Source organism: Salmo trutta, chromosome 10 (genome assembly GCF_901001165.1).
Source record: "Salmo trutta chromosome 10, fSalTru1.1, whole genome shotgun sequence".
NCBI classification, from domain to species: domain Eukaryota; kingdom Metazoa; phylum Chordata; class Actinopteri; order Salmoniformes; family Salmonidae; genus Salmo; species Salmo trutta.
This window is the reverse complement of record NC_042966.1, coordinates 31,783,979-31,804,364: the sequence shown is the minus strand read 5'-3', so window position 1 is coordinate 31,804,364 and position 20,386 is coordinate 31,783,979. Positions and strand designations below refer to the sequence as shown.

At 43.3% G+C, this 20,386-nt stretch overlaps 1 protein-coding gene across 3 annotated transcripts in view; it reads right to left on the bottom strand.

Annotated features, from left to right (window-relative positions):
* Positions 1-20,386, bottom strand: part of thbs2a (thrombospondin 2a) — a 32,450-nt gene that overhangs the window by 1,294 nt on the left and 10,770 nt on the right. For 2 of the 3 annotated variants that reach the window (XM_029765301.1, XM_029765303.1), the window contains exons 7-23: positions 20,146-20,286; positions 19,806-19,899; positions 18,573-18,743; positions 13,171-13,347; positions 12,364-12,537; positions 11,666-11,793; positions 10,924-11,076; positions 8,367-8,585; positions 7,760-7,867; positions 5,213-5,372; positions 4,670-4,788; positions 4,143-4,377; positions 2,151-2,378; positions 1,404-1,675; positions 1,136-1,233; positions 730-869; positions 427-460 (exon numbers count right to left, since the gene is read on the bottom strand). In XM_029765301.1, coding sequence (XP_029621161.1) covers positions 427-460; positions 730-869; positions 1,136-1,233; positions 1,404-1,675; positions 2,151-2,378; positions 4,143-4,377; positions 4,670-4,788; positions 5,213-5,372; positions 7,760-7,867; positions 8,367-8,585; positions 10,924-11,076; positions 11,666-11,793; positions 12,364-12,537; positions 13,171-13,347; positions 18,573-18,743; positions 19,806-19,899; positions 20,146-20,286 — 2,651 coding nt within the window. The remainder of the gene's footprint in view (positions 1-426; positions 461-729; positions 870-1,135; positions 1,234-1,403; positions 1,676-2,150; positions 2,379-4,142; positions 4,378-4,669; positions 4,789-5,212; positions 5,373-7,759; positions 7,868-8,366; positions 8,586-10,923; positions 11,077-11,665; positions 11,794-12,363; positions 12,538-13,170; positions 13,348-18,572; positions 18,744-19,805; positions 19,900-20,145; positions 20,287-20,386) is intronic. The other variant, XM_029765302.1, reaches the window with a different exon arrangement.

The window sequence follows — 20,386 nt, the reverse complement described above, 5'->3', positions numbered from 1 at the left end:
AAGCAATGTTCTCGAACTTGAGATCAAAGTAGCACCTGAAACCCTTTAAGACCACACACCAGACCTCTCAGACAGTGTCACACACACACACCACACACACACACACACACAGACGCACACACACCGAACCATCTGAACCACACAACCAAACACATACAGTATGCACACAACATAGTCTAAGGGCTCTATTACATCCATATAGCCGAAATTCAGCGTTACAGCGTGATTTACATTTAAAGGCAATGTTCCCGCGTCAACGGATATTTCTATTGCGTAATCTGCAACGCTTCAGCGATCCAGACTGAACAGAGCCCTAAGTGTCTAGGTCATTGGAACCAGGCAAGGTGACAAGCAGAAACAAAAGCGTGACTTCTGTTTTTTTTTTATACAGCCGACACAAAACAGATACCCCTTTATGATTGTTACCTGATGGACAACACAGTTGGAAACTCCAGCTTATCTGAGTATTGGAAAAGATTTAGAAGGTTTTAAAAACACTTTTTTTACCCCTTCATCTGCATTTTGTCTCCCAAAAAGGAGAGATCTCTTCCACAATTACCAACCAACCATATTTTTCACAAACCATGGACTGTACTAGCCTGGTCCCAGATCTGTTTGTGCCATCTTGCCAACTCCTATGATCATTGGCGTGACACCATAGGAGTAAGCAAGACAGCACAAACAAATCTGGGACCAAACTAGAATGGTGCTGCTAGCTACATGACTCACCTCTACACTCATATTTGAGATCAGAGAAGAAGACCAGTTCCTGGGAGAAGACAAACAGGCCTAACCGTCCTCCAGCAAACGTCTTGTCGTACACTGGTCCTGAGTCTGCCAAGATATGTTTCCCTTCATAGACCACAACCCTACAAAACACAACAAGACAATACATGAATGATTGAAACTGAGTGGAGTGCTGGAGTGCTGTACATTTGTACAAAGCACACTATGGACAAAACACCCTGGTTAACAGCTTAAGCTATAGTATATTATCATAAAAGTATTTTCAGACTGTTACTGAGGAAAGTGCGATGGGTGTGATTGGCTGGATTCAATCCCAGGTCTCCTACATACCACGAGACTGTGTTAGCCCACTGAGCTAAAGCCTAGGCATTAGGCTAGACCTGCTCACCTGATGAATCCAGTCTTAGGTCTGTGGATGAGGTGCCACCTGTAGGCTGTGTAATCCTTCCAGCCAATGTTCTTTGGGTCGTGCCACAGAGTGCGCACCTGTGGACAACAGATAAGGAAAAAATGTAATTATTGAAGATCTATGATTTATGATCACTTTATAAATTTCACTGGCTGATTAAGAGATTGCTTAATAGAGGGTGTGGCTAAACCAGAGAAACCATATTATTTTTTGGCTCTACGAAATGATATATTGGATCTTAGCACACCTGATTTTTTGTGTTGCCTGTGTGCCACAGGGCATTTCTCAGGTTCTCCCCTGTGCCCGTAGTTGAGTTGACCACCTTGAGGGAGACACCAGAGATACCAAAGGCCTTGGAGGGTTTGTCTTCCCAGTAGGTCTGAGTGATCTGCTTCCACATCACCACATAGAAGCGGCCGCTCGACTGGTAGCCGAACACAAAGCCAGCGTAGTCGTCATCCCGGTCCGTGTTCACGTAGAACGTACCACTGAAGTCCACCGCGTTGAACTCATCAAAGCCTAGGACGGTAGAACAGAAAAAGTGAAAACCTAGGATGGTTGGTGGGACAAATACATTTGAATAATACTTCTGCTCCTCATGATATTTATAGATCATGGAAATAGTTGGACATCTTGCATATGGTAACATATCAGATCTAAATTATCATACAACTGTATAGGGTTGCAAATCTCCTGAAATCCAGATTGCGGATTCCTGGAATCAGGAGGGAATAAGCTGGGAAGGAATCTGGGATTTCTGAAAAATCTGGCAAAAGGGAAAGTGTATTTAATTTTGCTACCCTACAAGGGAATATATGAAAGTATCTGAGGTAAGGTTGTCCTGCTCTACTCGCCCACTGCGATGATAGGGTCAGAGTTGACATTCTGCACATCTCTAAACTGTAGTGAATCAAATATCTCTAATCTATTGCTAATATTTCTATCTGTTTCACGGCAGTATAGGGACTACATATTGAGGTTATATCCTACTCACCAACAGCGATGCCAGGGTCAGAGTTGACGGTCTGTACCAGCTCCTTGCCCTGATGTCTAACCACCCAGTTGGGGTCGATCTGCGCTGTTCCCTTGGGGTCCAGGTGCACCATCTGAAACTTCCGGAAGTTGGTGACGCTGACGGCGTTGTTCTCAGGACACACGTCAAGGAAGTCCGGGATGTTGTCGTTGTCAAAGTCGTCTTTGCAGGCGTCGCCTCTACCGTCGCCTGTTGATAGAAGAATGGAAGATGCTGGGTTAAAATACAGAGGCCTATTGTGAGAACTTTGATAAAGACAATGGTCTTTATTTTTTTTATGTAACCAGGCAAGTCAGTTAAGAACAAATTCTTATTTACAATGACCGGCCAAACCCAGAAGACGATGGGCCAATTGTGCACCGCCCTATGGGACACCCAATCACGGCCGGTTGGAATACAGCCTGAATTCGAACCAGGGTGTCTGTAGTGACGCCTCAAGCACTGAGATGCAGTGCCTTAGACCACTGTGTCACTTGCTGCGCCGAAACGTGTCACCTTTTTTAATGAATAAAAGAGCACCATAAATTCATAATATATGGTTGTTGCTCTCCTATACCTCTTTACGATTGGTGAAAACTATCCATGGCGACTACAGTAGGCCTATATAACTCCCTAGTCTCCACACTAGCAATAATGTTGCAACATTCCTACCACAGGGAAGGCAGACGTTTCACTCACTCTACCAAGGTTTCATAAAAATATTTTAATATGTCCGCCAAGTCCAATAAGGAGTCTCAGCCATCTGCATGCCGTGACAACTTCTACTGAAACATGTAACTATCTCAGAGGCCATCGTCTATTAGAAACAGACTCATAATACAGAGAAAAGGGAAGTTGCCAGAGAGCTGTAAAGCCTGTTTTCTCCACTTTCTCCTCTACTCTTCTATAATTGCACAGGGGGCTGACTTGATTCTATCAAATAAACACCTTCTGATGAGGTGTTAAGAGGGTAAAGGGATCTGGCTCTAGGATTTGTCTTTGAGAAGTATCTCATTCTCTTTCTCCCTCTCCCTCTCTCTTTCTCCATCGCTCTCTCTCTCGCTCTCTAGTTCCCTCTCTCTCCCTCTGTCTTCCCTACCTCTCCCCGTCTCCACACAGCCTGCTTCTAGTTAAAGCCAGTTACACAAACTTCAGGTAACCCTGCATGATGAAATTGAAATTGGGCACTGTGGATTAGCACAGATGCCCCCTTCGGAAATAAAACTTTGTGGCCTGGCGGCTGGGTGGCTGGCGGATGATGCCCTCATGGGTTCCGCACGATAAAGTCACACGCTAATGACGTCATCAACCCTAACCCAGAAATACCCCTTGTTGTTAACTCCTTAATGTCTGACACACCATACTTGCACAATAAAACTGCGGGAGCATTCAACAATTCAACAGTGTACAGATATCTATATTTCTTTCATCAGTTAACTTTTTGTACCCTACACCTGCAAGTTCCTGGATATGCGTACACTACTTCTAAACCGCCCACCATACTCCACATTTTGTAGAGAGAGAGGGAAATGGAACAAGGCATATTGAACTGTAAATATATGAATGAAAAGGTGGTTAAGAGGTAAAAGGCACCCCATGTGTTTTTTATGGTGGGCAGATGCAGAAAAACGTTATTCCTATATCATACACAACCGCTGTTATAGTAGTAGCTATAGTTTACAGGACAATGGGACATGGCATGTTGACCTATATCTATAAAGATGAGTTTGAAAAGGAGGGTGGACAGGTGCAGGGAAGCCTCAATGGAAGATTTCTGTATCACAAGCAACCCTCTGTGTGATGTTAGTATCTATGGTAGTGTATACAGGGCTATTACAGAAGTCACAAATCAAATTACTGGATACTAATTCCTCCTCAGGCAGCTACAGTTGCAGCATTCTTCATGGGCGTGCGGGTATTCAACATGCTGATGCATGGTGTGTGTATGTCTGTGTGTGTGTGTTTTCCACTTACCATCAGAGTCCAGTTGATCTTTGTTGGGTGTCAATCTACAGTTGTCCCTATCGTCAGGGATACCGTCATTGTCATCGTCGAAGTCACAGGCGTCCCCCTTGCCGTCCTTATCGTGGTCTGCCTGGTTGGAGTTGGCGACGTAAGGACAGTTGTCCAGGTTATTCTGGTGACCGTCTTCATCGATATCTTGGTTGTTGTCACACTGGTCTCCTACAAGGTCATTGTCTGTGTCAGCCTGTTATAGAGGAGAGGAGAGGACAGGAAAGGACAGGACAGAAGTGTTACAGTGGCCAGTATGATAAAAAAAATCAAACTTTTCCCAAAACTTTTCCAAATGTTTTCCAGAAATCCCGGTTGCAAGATTCCCAGATTGAGGAATAAGAAGGGAGGTCATCCAAATCCTCCAACTGGGAATGTTTGGAAAACCTGGGAATTTGGGGAGCGTTTCTGGAATTTTGAAACCCTGATAGCGACGTTGTCGTTTTTGTAATTACACAAAAGGCAAAGTGACTGTTCTTTATTCCCACCTGGTCAGGGTTGTGTAGCAGAGGACAGTTGTCACACTGGTCACCGACTCCATCCATGTCAGTGTCCTTCTGGTCATTGTTGTACAAGTACGGGCAGTTGTCTTGCTCGTTTAGGATTTCTAAAGGAAAAGGGAAATGGACATTAAACAACATGCAGCAGTAATATCATGTGTGCAGGACATATCTGTAGTCATAATCCTAGATATTTGCTTGCCTGTGCTTGCATGTGGCATTTCGCGTTCCGTGCCATAGAAGTAGCTAATGCTGATCAATCACTTCATAGTTGAGGGCGGAAAGATTAATCACAAAACCGTGCTAGCTAGTCATTCCTTTGCGGGATACTATCCTGCAATAATCCATAAAATATTGTCTGAGTATCCATTAAGTATCCAACTACTGTCAATAGCAATACAAATGAATGACTTTGAAATAATATATTACACGGAAAATAAAAGTTGAAGGAGCCTTTCCCTGTTCTCACTTAATATCACTATAATACAGCAATGTATCATGTTTAGTAACATGGTAAGGAAAAGCTGGTACCATCTCCATCAATGTCGACAGCACAGGCATCTCCTTCCCCGTTGTGGTCCGTGTCGATCTGGGCAGGGTTGTGTTCGTAGGGGCAGTTGTCACAACGATCCCCCACATCATCCTTATCAAAGTCAAACTGTCTGGGGTTGTACATTAGAGGACAATTGTCCTGAGGAGAGAGAGAGCATCAAGTCAAACTGTCTGGTGTTGTACAGGAGAGGACAGTTGTCCTGAGGAGAGAGAGAGCATCAAGTCAAACTGTCTGGCGTTGTACAGGAGAGGACAGTTGTCCTGAGGAGAGAGAGAGCATCAAGTCAAACTGTCTGCCGTTGTACAGGAGAGGACAGTTGTCCTGAGGAGAGAGAGAGCATCAAGTCAAACTGTCTGCCGTTGTACAGGAGAGGACAGTTGTCCTGAGGAGAGAGAGAGCATCAAGTCAAACTGTCTGCCGTTGTACAGGAGAGGACAGTTGTCCTGAGGAGAGAGAGAGCATCAAGTCAAACTGTCTGCCGTTGTACAGGAGAGGACAGTTGTCCTGAGGAGAGAGAGAGCATCAAGTCAAACTGTCTGGCGTTGTACAGGAGAGGACAGTTGTCCTGAGAGAGAGAGAGAGCAGCGAAATGGGAATGATTAGAGCGTCCGTTTTCTTGGAGAGGGCATTTGATTCCCTATTGAATTAATCTAAATACCCTGATGAAGGCATTTGCAGAAAAATGTGTTGGTTTTAACAATCAAACATTGACCTTTGAAGCAAACTTCCATTGTCCGACAATCTTAAAATAAAGGGTTCCAAAACGATTCTTCGGCTCTCACCATAGGATAACTACACTGCTCAAAAAAATAAAGGGAACACTTAAACAACACAATGTAACTCCAAGTCAATCACACTTCTGTGAAATCAAACTGTCCACTTAGGAAGCAACACTGATTGACAATAAATTTCAAATGCTGTTGTGCAAATGGAATAGACAACAGGTGGAAATTATAGGCAATTAGCAAGACACCCCCAATAAAGGAGTGGCTCTGCAGGTGGGGACCACAGACCACTTATCAGTTCTTATGCTTCCTGGCTGATGTTTTGGTCACTTTTGAATGCTGGCGGTGCTTTCACTCTAGTGGTAGCATGAGACGGAGTCTACAACCCACACAAGTGGCTCAGGTAGTGCAGCTCATCCAGGATGGCACATCAATGCGAGCTGTGGCAAGAAGGTTTGCTGTGTCTGTCAGCGTAGTGTCCAGAGCATGGAGGCGCTACCAGGAGACAGGCCAGTACATCAGGAGACATGGAGGAGGCCGTAGGAGGGCAACAACCCAGCAGCAGGACCACTACCTCCGCCTTTGTGCAAGGAGGAGCAGGAGAAGCACTGCCAGAGCCCTGCAAAATGACCTCCAGCAGGCCACAAATGTGCATGTGTCTGCTCAAACGGTCAGAAACAGACTCCATGAGGGTGGTATGAGGGCCCGTCGTCCACAGGTGGGTGTTGTGCTTACAGCCCAACACCGTGCAGGACGTTTGGCATTTGCCAGAGAACACCAAGATTGGCAAATTCGCCACTGGCGCCCTGTGCTCTTCACAGATGAAAGCAGGTTCACACTGAGCACGTGACAGACGTGACAGAGTCTGGAGACGCCGTGGAGAACGTTCTGCTGCCTTCAACATCCTCCAGCATGACCGGTTTGGCGGTGGGTCAGTCATGGTGTGGGGTGGCATTTCTTTGGGGGGCCGCACAGCCCTCCATGTGCTCGCCAGATGTAGCCTGACTGCCATTAGGTACCGAGATGAGATCCTCAGACCCCTTGTGAGACCATATGCTGGTGCGGTTGGCCCTGGGTTCCTCCTAATGCAAGACAATGCTAGACCTCATGTGGCTAGAGTGTGTCAGCAGTTCCTGCAAGAGGAGGGCATTGATGCTATGGACTGGCCCGCCCGTTCCCCAGACCTGAATCCAATTGAGCACATCTGGGACATCATGTCTCGCTCCATCCACCAACGCCACGTTGCACCACAGACTGTCCAGGAGTTGGTGGATGCTTTAGTCCAGGTCTGGGAGGAGATCCTTCAGGAGACCATCCGCCACCTCATCAGGAGCATGCCCAGGCGTTGTAGGGAGGTCATACAGGCACGTGGAGGCCACACACACTACTGAGCCTCATTTTTACTTGTTTTAAGGACATTACATCAATTTTGGATCAGCCTGTAGTGTGGTTTTCCACTTTAATTTTGAGTGTGAATCCAAATCCAGACCTCCATGGGTTGATAAATTGGATTTCCATTGATTATTTTTGTGTGATTTTGTTGTCAGCACAATCAACTATGTAAAGAAAAAAGTATTTAATAAAATTATTTCTTTCATTCAGATCTAGGATGTGTTGTTTAAGTGTTCCCTTAATTTTTTTGAGCAGTATATTTTGTTTCCAGGTAGAACCCTTTTTGGTCCCAGATAGAATCCTTTTTGGTTCTAGATTGCACCTTTTTTTCTAAGACTGTAGCAAGAGTTAGTGAATCTTTTCATCCATCATCCATTTAACACATTTGCCTCATAAAAGGTCTCTTACTCTTTCATCCACGATTCCATCGTTGTCATCATCCTGGTCACAAGCGTCTCCCTGACCGTCTTTGTCAAAATCTTCCTGTCCAGAGTTAGGCAGGTTGGGGCAGTTATCCTGTTAAATATTGATAAATAAATGGAAACAGTTTTAGAAATAGCCCACATGAAAAAAATGTCAAAGATTGTCATACTGTAAGATTAGAAAATTTGGAAAATCTGCAGGTCTGTTATTGAAGATAAAAGTTATTAGGACAGTTTTCTAGACTTAATAAGATTTAGCCTAGTCCTGGACTAAAGCGTTTGCTCAATTGAGAATCTCAATTGAAAGTCCTTTTTATTCCAGGAATGTCTAGACTTAAAAATGCACTCCACAATCTTAAGCACAAGAAATGTGTAACATATTGCACGAATTGGACTGGTAACATATCACACCAAATGGGTGACGTAGTACTCAAAAACAGGGACCAGTTTTGGCTCGTGAGCACCACTTTCAAAACGACTTATTGAAATGATACAAAAGTTCAAGAGTGCATATTTAATTGGGGACTAGAAACTAGGCTTACTCTGAGTCCAGGAAAGGGGCCCACAGAGAACATAAAGTTAGAATCTGTTACCTTTTTGCAGTGATAGGTGGCGTTGGCACCACACACCAGGTTCTGATTGGGCCATCCGTCCAGGTCTGAGTCCTCTCCACAGATGAAGCCATCACCAGCGTAGCCGATCCTGCACTCACACTTGTACATGGGTTCACTAAAGTGGCTGATGTAGATACACTCGGAGGACCGGTGACAGTTGTGGGTCTTGTCTTTGCAGGGGTTCTCTGGCTCGCAGACCTGGAGAGAGAGAGAGAGAGAGAGAGAGAGAGAGAGAGAGAGAGAGAGAGAGAGAGAGAGAGAGAGGGTGAGATCTTTCAAAGAGAGTCATGTAGACATTCATTTGGCATATTTTCATTTCCTAAGGAAGAGCATGATAAACATTCAGTAAATCAGTGAGTCTCATTTCTTGGGGTGAAGTGTATTCTCAGATATCATGTTATGTTCTGTCATGTCATGTCCCCTGCTCTGCCATGAACCCTGTGGATTCTGCTACAGTGTTTTATGTAGCTACGGCAAGAGAATCAAAGACAACACTGTTGTATCTCTATTGCTACAGATGTCCATCATTAGGAAGTGATTTGATACCACTCTGTGAGCTCATATGGTACAACGTTACAACAGCGTTACGTGATGACCAATAACAAGGCCTTTCTTTCTTTCATCAGTTCTGGGAAACAGATGAGACAATGAGACAATTCCCCTTTCCCCTTTCCTCAAATCAATTTGCACGATGTTGGCCTAAGGATCAGAGCCGGTAGCGTTTTTAAAAGCCAGTGACAAAGCAATGATTCACGAGGTATGTTATGCAATGTTAGGGCAGAACAGCAGATCTAGGTTCAAATACTATTTGAGATCTTTCAAATACTTTAGCTTGTAGTTTTTTGACTATTGCATTGGTTTCATTGTGCCAGGCAAGCTCAATCAAGTCCAGATAAAGTATTGCAAATGATTTTAAATAGTATTTGAACCCAGGTCTATTGGATAGTAGGGTGATGATTCAACTTTCCAACAACAAATCTGTGTGTGAACTCAATTATCATGGTTTCAAAGCAGAAACAATGTATGTATGCCACAACAGATGTTGTCAATTCAACATCTATTCCACATTGGTTCGATGTAATTTCATTGCAATTACGTGGAAACAACATTGATTCAACCAGTGTGTGCCCACTGGGCAAGAGCTATTGACAAGACAGAGCTGCATTAAACAGTACTACATGTGTTGCAAGAGTGGAAACGTAGATAACAACCCAAACAACAACATCAGAGAGACATACACATCACTTTATAGTTCTCATCCCATCTAAGACCTCCACTCATACTATAACACCAAGCACAGGTGAAGTATGAAGAGAGAAGTATAGCAGATGTTTGCTGTTAATATATATATATATATATATATATATATATATATATATATATATTACAGCTTCATAACATTCTCCCTCTCTCTCTCTCTCTCCTTATACAGGGTCAAGGTGTGTTATGTTCATGCATAGTGGCCCAGAGTCCACCCTTGCAGCAGAGCGTACACTCACATTCTAAAAACTCGGGCCACAAATAAATCAATGATGTTGGGCAATTAGGCCTGGCTCACAGTTGGCGAGGTGGGGTTCGATGGGGTTGAGGTCATGGCTCTGTACAGGCCAGTCAAGTTCTTCCACATTGATCTTGACAAACCATTTCTGTATGGACCTTGCTTTGTGCACAGGTGCATTGTCATGCTGAAACAGGAAAGGGCCTTCCCCACACTGTTGCCACAAAGTTGGAAGCACAGAATCATCTAGAATGTAATTGTATACTGTAGTGTTAATATTTACCTTCACTGGAACTATGGGGCCTAGCCCGAACCATGAAAAACAGCCCCAGACCATTATTCCTCCTCCACCAAACTTTACTGTTGGCACTATGCATTTGGGCAGGTGGTGTTCTCCTGGCATCCATCAAACACAGATTTGTCCTTCGGACTGCAGGTGGTGAAGCATGATTCATCATTCATCACTCCAGAGAACGTATTTCCACTGCTCCAGAGTCTAATGGCGGCGAGCTTTACACCACTCCAGCTGAAGCTTGGTATTGCGCATGGTGATCTTAGGCTTGTATGCAGCTGCTTGGCCATGGAAAACCATTTCATGAAGCTCCCAACGAACAGTTCTGCTGCTGATGTTGCTTCCAAAGGCAGTTTGGAACTCGGTAGTGATTGTTGCAACCGAGGACAGGCAATTATTATAGCGCTTCAGCCCTTGGCGGTCCCATTCTGTGAGCTTCTGTGACCTACCACCTTGCGGCTGAGCCATTGTTGCTCCTAGACGTTTCCACTTCACAATAACAGCACTTACAGTTGACCAGGGCATCTCTAGCAGAACAGAAATTTGATGAACTGACTTGTTGGAAAGGTGGCATCCTATGATGGTGCCACGTTGAAAGTCACCGAGCTCTTCAGTAATGCCATTCTACTGCTAAAGTTTGTCTATGGAGATTGGATGGCTGTGTGCTCAATTTTATACACCTGTCAGCAATGGTGTAAATGCAGACTAAATAGACCTAGAACCGATGTTGAGTGACACAGACGTACCTGTTTGTTCTTCTTGGCAGCTTCCACCCCCATGCCGAAGGGCTGCGTTCCCTTGTAGCGTGGTGGGCAGGACAGACAGTGGAACCCTGGGTCTGTGTTGATGCAACGCGATACTCCACCAGCTTTAAAGCATATGTCAGACACCATGTCACACTGAGGAGGAAGAGGAGCAGATCAAATCAATCAATCAGAGAGCAGAGACCATGTCACACTGAGGAGGAAGAGGAGCAGATCAAATCAATCAGAGAGCAGAGACCATGTCACACTGAGGAGGAAGAGGAGCAGATCAAATCAATCAATCAGAGAGCAGAGACCATGTCACACTGAGGAGGAAGAGGAGCAGATCAAATCAATCAATCAGAGAGCAGAGACCATGTCACACTGAGGAGGAAGAGGAGCAGATCAAATCAATCAATCAGAGAGCAGAGACCATGTCACACTGAGGAGGAAGAGGAGCAGAAAGAGATGATATTCAATCGATCAATAATACAATTAATCAAATCGATTAGGGAACATGTGACACTGTGGAGGAAGAGGATCAGAATGAGATGTAGATTCTAAGTAGGGTAATAGGTCATGAATATGAATGAGTAAAGGAAGATCCTAAGGTAATGGTTAGGCATAGCCTGGGGATGAAAATATATTTAGGGCTAAGGTTAAGGTTAGGGTTAGGGTTAACCATTAGTTAGTGGGTTAACCAAGTATCTGACTTGTGTAACATGCTTCTTTAACCCAAAATTACCTCGTTGATATCTTCGCAGTGGGTTCCGTTGCCGCGGAAACCAAGAGGGCATGGCCCACACTCCCAGGATCCGTCGGGGGCACTGTTACAGTCCACTCCTCCGAAGCATGGGTTAGACAGACAACCGTCTGTTAGGGAACAATAACGCATTGGTTAGAAAAGAGTTTTAACAGAGTTAGAAAATAGTTATAACTAAAGCAACCGTGTGAAGGAAAGCAATTCTCCATAGTTTATTGGCGACTGGTTAGGAAGAGAACCAGGACATGCCTAATGCAGCTACGTTTGGACATGTGTTTATTGGTTTATTTAGAACATTGACATTCAGCTTCCCCAGGCTGTTCAGGTGGTTCACTTCAGGTGGCTCTCTTCATTTCTATCACAGTTAACAGGTTTCAGTGCTTTCAAAGCTTGTTGCCCAAACACAATGTTCCTTCTACAAAGAGGCAAAACACATCCTTCCAGACTTTGTTATCAGCACAAATATTTGACAAAAATTTGCCTGGAGGCCATTCTCAGAGCACTTATCACAGGAATGTTGAAATTAGAAATAATAACAACTGGAATGCAAGAATGACCTGGAATAACTCAAAGGGAGTGAGGGAAGGTTAAAATGACTCAAAGGGAAAGAGAAAAAGGGATGAGGGGTTGGGTCAGAGGTGCTGAATGGGACACACAAACACATACAAACACACACTCACCAATAGGGCATTCTTGTTTGTTGCAGGCATCACTGTCGTTGGTCTCCCCGGGGCACTTCTTGCCTCCGTACTGGGGTTCGGGGCTGTTACAGACACGGGTACGACCCTTAACTCCACCCCCACAGGTTGCCGAGCAGATCGCCCAAGGCGACCACGGTCCCCAACCACCGTCAACTGCACATGGACAACAAATAAACACTTAGTAGACCATCACAATGTTTGTTGATCTCTTAGATCACAATGGGGGCTAGTCTTCCAAGAGTCCAAGAGGATGTTTTACTACTTTACATGACTGTCTTATCAAGTCTCTTTTACTGTAAGAAAGTGTAGCAAAGAATTACAGTAGTAGTTGTAGGCCTCAGTCATACACAGGAAATATGCAACCACTTTGCGTCCATTCTGTTGTGGCTAGTGCACTCTCAGCACTGTGTGGACGGATTACCGTAGTAGGGCACATGCCGAATTGATTTGAGCTTGACGTTTTATGAAAGACAGACACATAGCACATTTAGCATGCGAACGGTGCCCCTTCTATACAAGTGGGTAGAGGTGTAAAACTCCTCTTCTTCTCCCTGTTTGTAAATCCAAGTAAGTGGGTATGAATCAGACCAAAATACTTGTTCAAACTACTTCATACTGGGTTCAAACAGTATTTGAACAGTGGTCAATCAATGCACAGCTAAATTATTTCAAAGAAAGTAAAAATGTTGAACCCAGGTCTGGTATGGACATTGTGTCTATAGTCTCTCTCTAGACAGACTGGTTGCCTCCCAGGATGCAGGATCCCGCTTGGACCACCATACTCACTGGGACAGGGCTTGGCCTCACAGCGCTGTGTCTCTCTCCCCTGGCCCTCACAGTCCTTGCCCCCCAGTTGTGGTGTGGGTGCGTTGCAGTGGCGTATCCTGGTGATCTGGCCCTCGCCACACGTCACCGAGCATGATGACCACGGAGACCACAGGCTCCACCCACCGTTCTGACGAACTGAACACACACAGTCAAGTCAGAGTATAGGGAAAATACACACATGTGTAATATATTCAGATTCAAAAGGTCTTTATTATCGTATTGCTGGGTAATTTGGTTGCAGTTTACTGGGTACTAGTGCAGGGTAGAACACCCTTTAGGGCTAATGGGATGGACACACCCTCCACGGGATCTATTTCCCACAACAGACAGACAGACAGAGAAAGACAGACAGACAGACAGACAGACAGACAGACAGACAGACAGACAGACAGACAGACAGACAGACAGACAGACAGACAGACAGACAGAGAAAGAGAGAAAGACAAAGACAAGTCACAGGGTTTTGAGCCAGAGAGGGATGAGGTCTCTGTCCAGCCATCTCCACCCTAGCAGAGCAGCACTCCTCTATATTTCTATTCAGTCACTCTGTCTCCTGTTCTATCATTACACAGCTGCTTCTACTGACATACATACTCACGTGCACACACACACACACACACTCACAAACACACTCTCACATAGCAACTGCAGGAAAATATTGTTTTTATGTTGTTGTAGCAATGCCTTTTAGTTGGAGGCCCGAAGCTGAAAATGGTGAAGTTGATCAATCCCTGTCATCATTCATCATTCTTATGATGACTACAACATTTGTTGGCACCTTCAATTCTTGCACATTTTCTCATAAAAAATATGTTTCAACACTATCTGCACAGGTAAATTTGCTGAACTGCTAAATTTGGAACCAATCAGAACTCCTGTACATACCCCTCGCGATGAAGACAGCCAACGGCCTGCTTCTATCTACGATGTAAACACAGCCTCTTGTGAAAACACGAGCTGCTGTCTGATGAAGAGGAACAGACATAGCTAGCTAGCTTCCAAAGACTGAAATAAGATTAATATGTGTTTTCGAGTGCCCTTGAAATATGCAGCATGCAATACGAATTGTCTTGATTGTATGAAGAGGTAACTCCGTTGACCATTAATCCAATTTATCGAAAGCTAGCCAATGTTACAGTAAATAACAATTTTTGTGTATCAATAGCTACTGTATCTCTCTGTCAGTTAACCATTTTTTTTAACCATGTTTTGGCACGATTATATATCTAATTTCAATGTAACTAGCTGCAGGCTTAAAGAAACATTCAATCATATACTTCGCATAGAAACCCCAATTAAAGGGTGGGTGTGTGTGTCATGTACACTAGAATGGAGGTTTAAAAAACGACAGCTGCATATGCATATTAGCCAATACATATGGCATAACCTACACATATAGGACACATTGCAATACAATCTTCTCTAAAAACACAATGTGCTCTGCAATAAGATGACCAGAGTTTTCTAAATAACCAAAGTTGCTTTCTCAAATAGCAGCTACCCAATGCCATTGTGGGCATGCATAATGTTGGATGCATTGGAATATAAGGTATGGAGAAGGATAAAGAGCAGCAGTTGGGAAATGAATGTTTGAGGTTCAGATACTAAATGTTCAGTGAATGTGACTATATTTAGGTGGTTTAAATGATACAATTTCCTACTAACCTTCTAAAAGTTGACGGTGCCAAAATCTTGGCGCCGTCAATCATTATTTTAGTAACTATGGACATCTACTTTGTGCAAGACACAAGTCATTTTTCCATCAATTGTTTACAGACAGATTATTTCACTTATAATTCACTGTATCACAATTTCAGTGGGTCAGAAATGTACATACACTAAGTTGACTGTGGGTGTATTTCAAGGTCTACCTTCAAACTCAGTGCCTCTTTGCGTGACATCATGGGAAAATCAAAAGAAATCAGCCAAGACCTCAGAAAATAAATTGTAGACCTCCACAAGTCTGGTTCATCCTTGGGAGCAATTTCCAAACGCCTGAAGGTACCACGTTCATCTGTACAAACCATAGTACGCAAGTATAAACACCATGGGACCACACAGCCGTCATACCGCTCAGGAAGGAGATGTGTTCTGTCTCCTAGAGATGAACGTACTTTGCTGCGAAAGTGCAAATCAATCCCAGAACAACAGCAAAGGACCTTGTGAAGATGCTGGAGGAAACAGGTACAAAAGTATCTATATCCACAGTAAACAAGTCCCATATCGACATAACCTGAAACGCCGCTCAGCAAGGACGAAGCCACTGCTCCAAAACTGCCATAAAAAAGCCAGACTACGGTTTGCAACTGCACATGGGGACAAAGATCGTATTTTTTGGGAGAAATGTCCTCTGGGCTGATGAAACAAAAATAGAACTGTTAGGCCATAATGACCATCGTTATGTTTGGAGGAAAAAGGGGGAGGCTTGCAAGCCGAAGAACACAATCCCAACCGTGAAGCACGGGGGTGGCAGCATCATGTTGTGGGGGTGCTTTGTTTCAGGAGGGACTGGTGCACTTCACAAAATAGAGGGCATCATGAGGATGGAAAATGATGTGGATATATTGAAGCAACATCTCAAGACATCAGTCAGGAAGTTAAAGCTTGGTCGCAAATGGGTCTTCCAAATGGACAATGACCCCAAGCATACTTCCAAAGTTGTGGAAAAATGGCTTAAGGACAACAAAGTGAAGGTATTGGAGTGGCCATCACAAAGCCCTGACCTTAATCCTTTAGAAAATGTGTGGGCAGAACTGAAAAAGCGTGTGCGAGCAAGGAGGCCGAGAAACCTGGCTCAGTTACACCAGCTCTGTCAGGAGGAACGGGCCAAAATTCACCCAAGTTATTGTGGGAAGCTTGTGGAAGGCTACCCAAAACGTTTGACCCAAGTTCAACAAAGGCAATGCTACCAAATACTAATTGAGTGTATGTAAACTTCTGACCCACTGGGAATGTGATGAAAGAAATAAAAGCTGAAATAAATCATTCTACTCTACTATTATTCTGACATTTCACATTCTTAAAATAAAGTGGTGATCCTAACTGACCTAAGACAGGGAATTTTTACTAGGATTAAATGTCAGGAATTGTGAAAAACTCAGTTTAAATGTATTTGGCTAAGGTGTGTGTAAACTTCCGACTTCAACTGTATGTTTTCCATAATGTACGTTTCATGCATATACATTCGAACAAAGAACACAATCAAAAAATAGTGTTTCACCATTTATTGAGTACGGAGACAAATAGCAAAGGTGTCTCAGGCAGTATTTGAAGTATCTAAATATAGTGTAACCTACCAATCAATGTATATCATGTACCAAGGAGGGAACAATCTTACAATGTTGCAGTCCAGAAATGAGAGCTTTACTGTCTATGTCAATAGCCTGGACCTCTGACAGACACTGTAGAACTGTCATCAACACATGATTCAGTATTCCCCTTTCTCTCTAGGAGTATTTGTGTGCCCAGGTCCTATAGGCGTATCGAAAGGATCACACCCTGGTCACCAATGTAGCTGACCGATGTAGAGAGAGACAATTGCCTTAGCATAATGCAATCTAAAGCTTGTGTGGTCCAGAGACGAGAACTACCATCTATGTCAAAAGCCTGGGCTCCTGACTGGGACAATAGAATTCTCCCCACTGCATGTTACAATAGTAAAATGATCTGTTTTCACCTCTTAAACTGATTCTACATTGAATTTAGTCTTTGAAACGCTCAAACAAGCACGCGTATCTGTAGTTGGTGTTCTTCAACTCTAAACTGCACTAGACTGTGTAACACAAAATCCACAAAGAAAAGACAACAGCCAAATGCATTTTTGGCCTCAATGTCTAAATAGTGACGGCAGGGCTAGTTCAAACTGCAGGACTTGGTGAATAGTTTATGGGAGATAAAAGTGAGAGACAATAATGAATAAAGATGCCCTAACAAGCATGTGTATCTGTAGTAGGTGTTCTTCAACTCTAAATAGTAAAATTACGTGTTTTTCACCTCTTAAACTGATTCTACAGTGAATTTAGTCTTTGAGATGCTCAAACAAGCACTTGTATCTGTAAATCCACTAGACTGTGTAAGACCAAACAGGCAAATGCATATGTGATCCCAATGGCTAAATAGTGTTCAAACTGCTAGTTCAAACTGCAGTATGATGGTTCTCCTCATAGGTGAGTGAATCAGCCCATGCTTGGTGAATAACACTTGATCGATCTCTAAGAGCAGGACACAGGAAAGCTGAATAGATCATGTGAGACAAACGCGAGAGACAAGAATTAATCAAATAAATCATCACAGTAAAGAAATGTAGTTTGTGAGCTAGAAAATGAACTTACTGACAGTCTGAGGAAGGGTGCTCTGCAATCATCCTACTCCAACAATTGACAAGGATAATGTGGCATTTCTTATTTGTCAGTATGAATGAAATGAGTGGGTCCTGCCTTGATAACTGTATTAGATTTCACTATTTGTCCTATAGATTTTTGTAGTCTTCAATTATTACTGGGAATAAACTGATTGCGGAATGACATGCTAGCTAGTGATAAAGCAATCGCTCCTGCTAGCTAGCAACATATCTACTTGTTGTAACTAGCTACAGTAGCTAAGTAGCAAGCTAGCTAGATTACTAATGTTGCTGTGTTCTAAGTTGGGAGTCATTTTACAGCTTGCATTGATGGTATCACTTTTCTCTAACTAAATAGGTAGATTACAAATAAAATAAAAATACTTCACCTGATAGCAGTTTGTTGGATGGCGATCTCTCTCAAGATGTCACCAGCTTTTTACTACGTTAGATACGGATAACGTGATTGGCAGTAGTGATCAGCAGAGATAGTACCATGGATAGTACACGAGTTGTGATTGGTTTACAGATTAGTACTCTGCGCGTTAGTGTGTCCAGCTAACATAATAGTAAGTATTTAGAAAAAAATATGCAAGAATTGACAACAAAAACGGAAATGTGTTAAGAAGAAATAAATATACACAATATGTAAAAAACAGCTCCTCCCTCGTCAGAAATCGATCATCTCGAAATCTAAAGCGGACAGCTTGCTATGGCCCATCACCTATTTCCTGTCTGTAAACATATTATGATGCTGTTTTGGCTTGTTCTAAAACTACTCTATCTTAGTCAGTGGTAATGGTATGAGTTGAGAGCAAGCTGAGGTGCCATCGTGCTCACACAAAGGTCCTTTGTTGGCCTAATCAAATCAAGTCAAATCCAACTTTATTTAAAGTGCATTTAAAATCACAACACACATTAGAATAAAACAAGAAAACCAAAAGTGTCTAACCGATAGAGTTCAACAAACAACAAGGTAGGTTCACACAAAGTGGACTGCAGCAGAGACGTTGAGACTCACCTCGGCTGTCACATTTTCCCAGGCTGCATTTCCTGGTCTGGATGGATGGTCCGGAGCAGGTGTTACTGGTGGCATCACATGAGCGTCCCCTCTGTTGAGTACCTGTCCCACAGGTGACAGTACACTCTGTCCACTCTGACCAGGGGGACCAGCCGTCCTCACTGTCCTTAGCTGGAGGAAACAGAAACACACAAGGGGTTATTGACAAATCATGTTTTTTTTCTGGCTCTGATATTGAAACCCCCCCCTTCTTGAAAAATGTCTTTATTTTTTATTTTATTTTTATTGCAAAATAAGCTCTCTCAGGTGATATTTTTTTTCCAATTCAATAAAATTTCAAATAAATGGAAACGTCAACAAAATAAACGTGCTATCTTTCTAAAATGAAGTCAACTCATTGTACTATTGCATCTTTTCCCCACCACACCCTCTCCTCTACAGTCTCTCACATTGTTTTCCCCACCACACCCTTTCCTCTAGTCTCTCACATTGTTTTCCCCACCACACCCTCTCCTCTACAGTCTCTCACATTGTTTTCCCCACCACACCCTCTCCTCTACAGTCTCTCACATTGTTTTCCCCACCACACCGTCTCCTCTACAGTCTCTCACATTGTTTGAGCTTAGAACGGTTCAAAAGCTGCAGAGAAACAAAGCTCTGGCCAGCAGTCTGTTTTGACTTGTAGGTTTAATATCATGGTTCTAAGTCCACAGTGACCATTTCAGAGTATGAAAGCATTGCAGCCTGTAGTACCACTGGTTTCATGTAGAACAATAAAACATGTGGTCGTCCCTTTACAGACCAAGCGGTTTTACAACAATAACACTGCTATATAATTAAAGAGTAATATGCATGGTAACGTTGTTTCTCCAGTACTCAGATCTGGCATCGGAGGCCTTGTATCTAGAAAGGACTTCAGCCAAATGTGAAATGAAGCAAGGTGTGTGCGTGTGAGAGAATGCGTGTTACAGTAATTGTTTATTGGCCAATGTGATGCCATTGTTTTTACAGTGCACAGGAGTCTAGTTTTCACTTCAGTATGTTTCGTAATTGTGATTACTCCTGTAAAGCTTACAGTCATTAAAGGTGCGGTCTGCAATTTGTAAATACATTTTTTGGCCACATTCTACTATTCTTCCTGCTGTTCAATGGTCATGGGGCAGGGTTGGGCTGTTGAAATGGCAGAATGCGGCTTTAATAATAGAATGTTGTGTAGAATGGGTGACTACTTACACAGACACACAGGGCAACACTCTCCGTCGATGAAGGAGGGGCTAGCACAGGCCACAGGAGGACAAGTGATTTGGTGACACACGATCTTTGAGTCCTGTAATGAGAAAAAAATAAGTTTTGACATTAGTTGCTATCAAGTGATAGGTGATTAGACCTATGTATGAATTAGTGTTATGTAAGTCCATAGGAGCTGGGCACCTTTAAAAGGTGTAGGACACTGATTCATTTGGGATCAATAAATAAATCAACCAAATCTATTATTCTATGAATAACCATATCCCCCTAGCACATTCTATGTCTCTCATGTCTTTCCATTTAAGGTGGTCTGTATGTCTCCTACCTGGCAGGTACACGTGGTGCAGCTGTCCACCACCCAGTCCTCCTTATCTTCAAACAGCCGTCCGTCCTGCCAACACATGTGTTTCTCCTTGGAGTTCTTCATCTTCCCCAAAGCATCCTTCATTACTGTGTTCTCCTCTGTCTGGAGAGAGGAATCAGACATACAGACATGAGGAGACGGCAACAGACAGACACAGCTCATCACTGACACTAACACTAATCACTAATCACCGTTTTTTCCA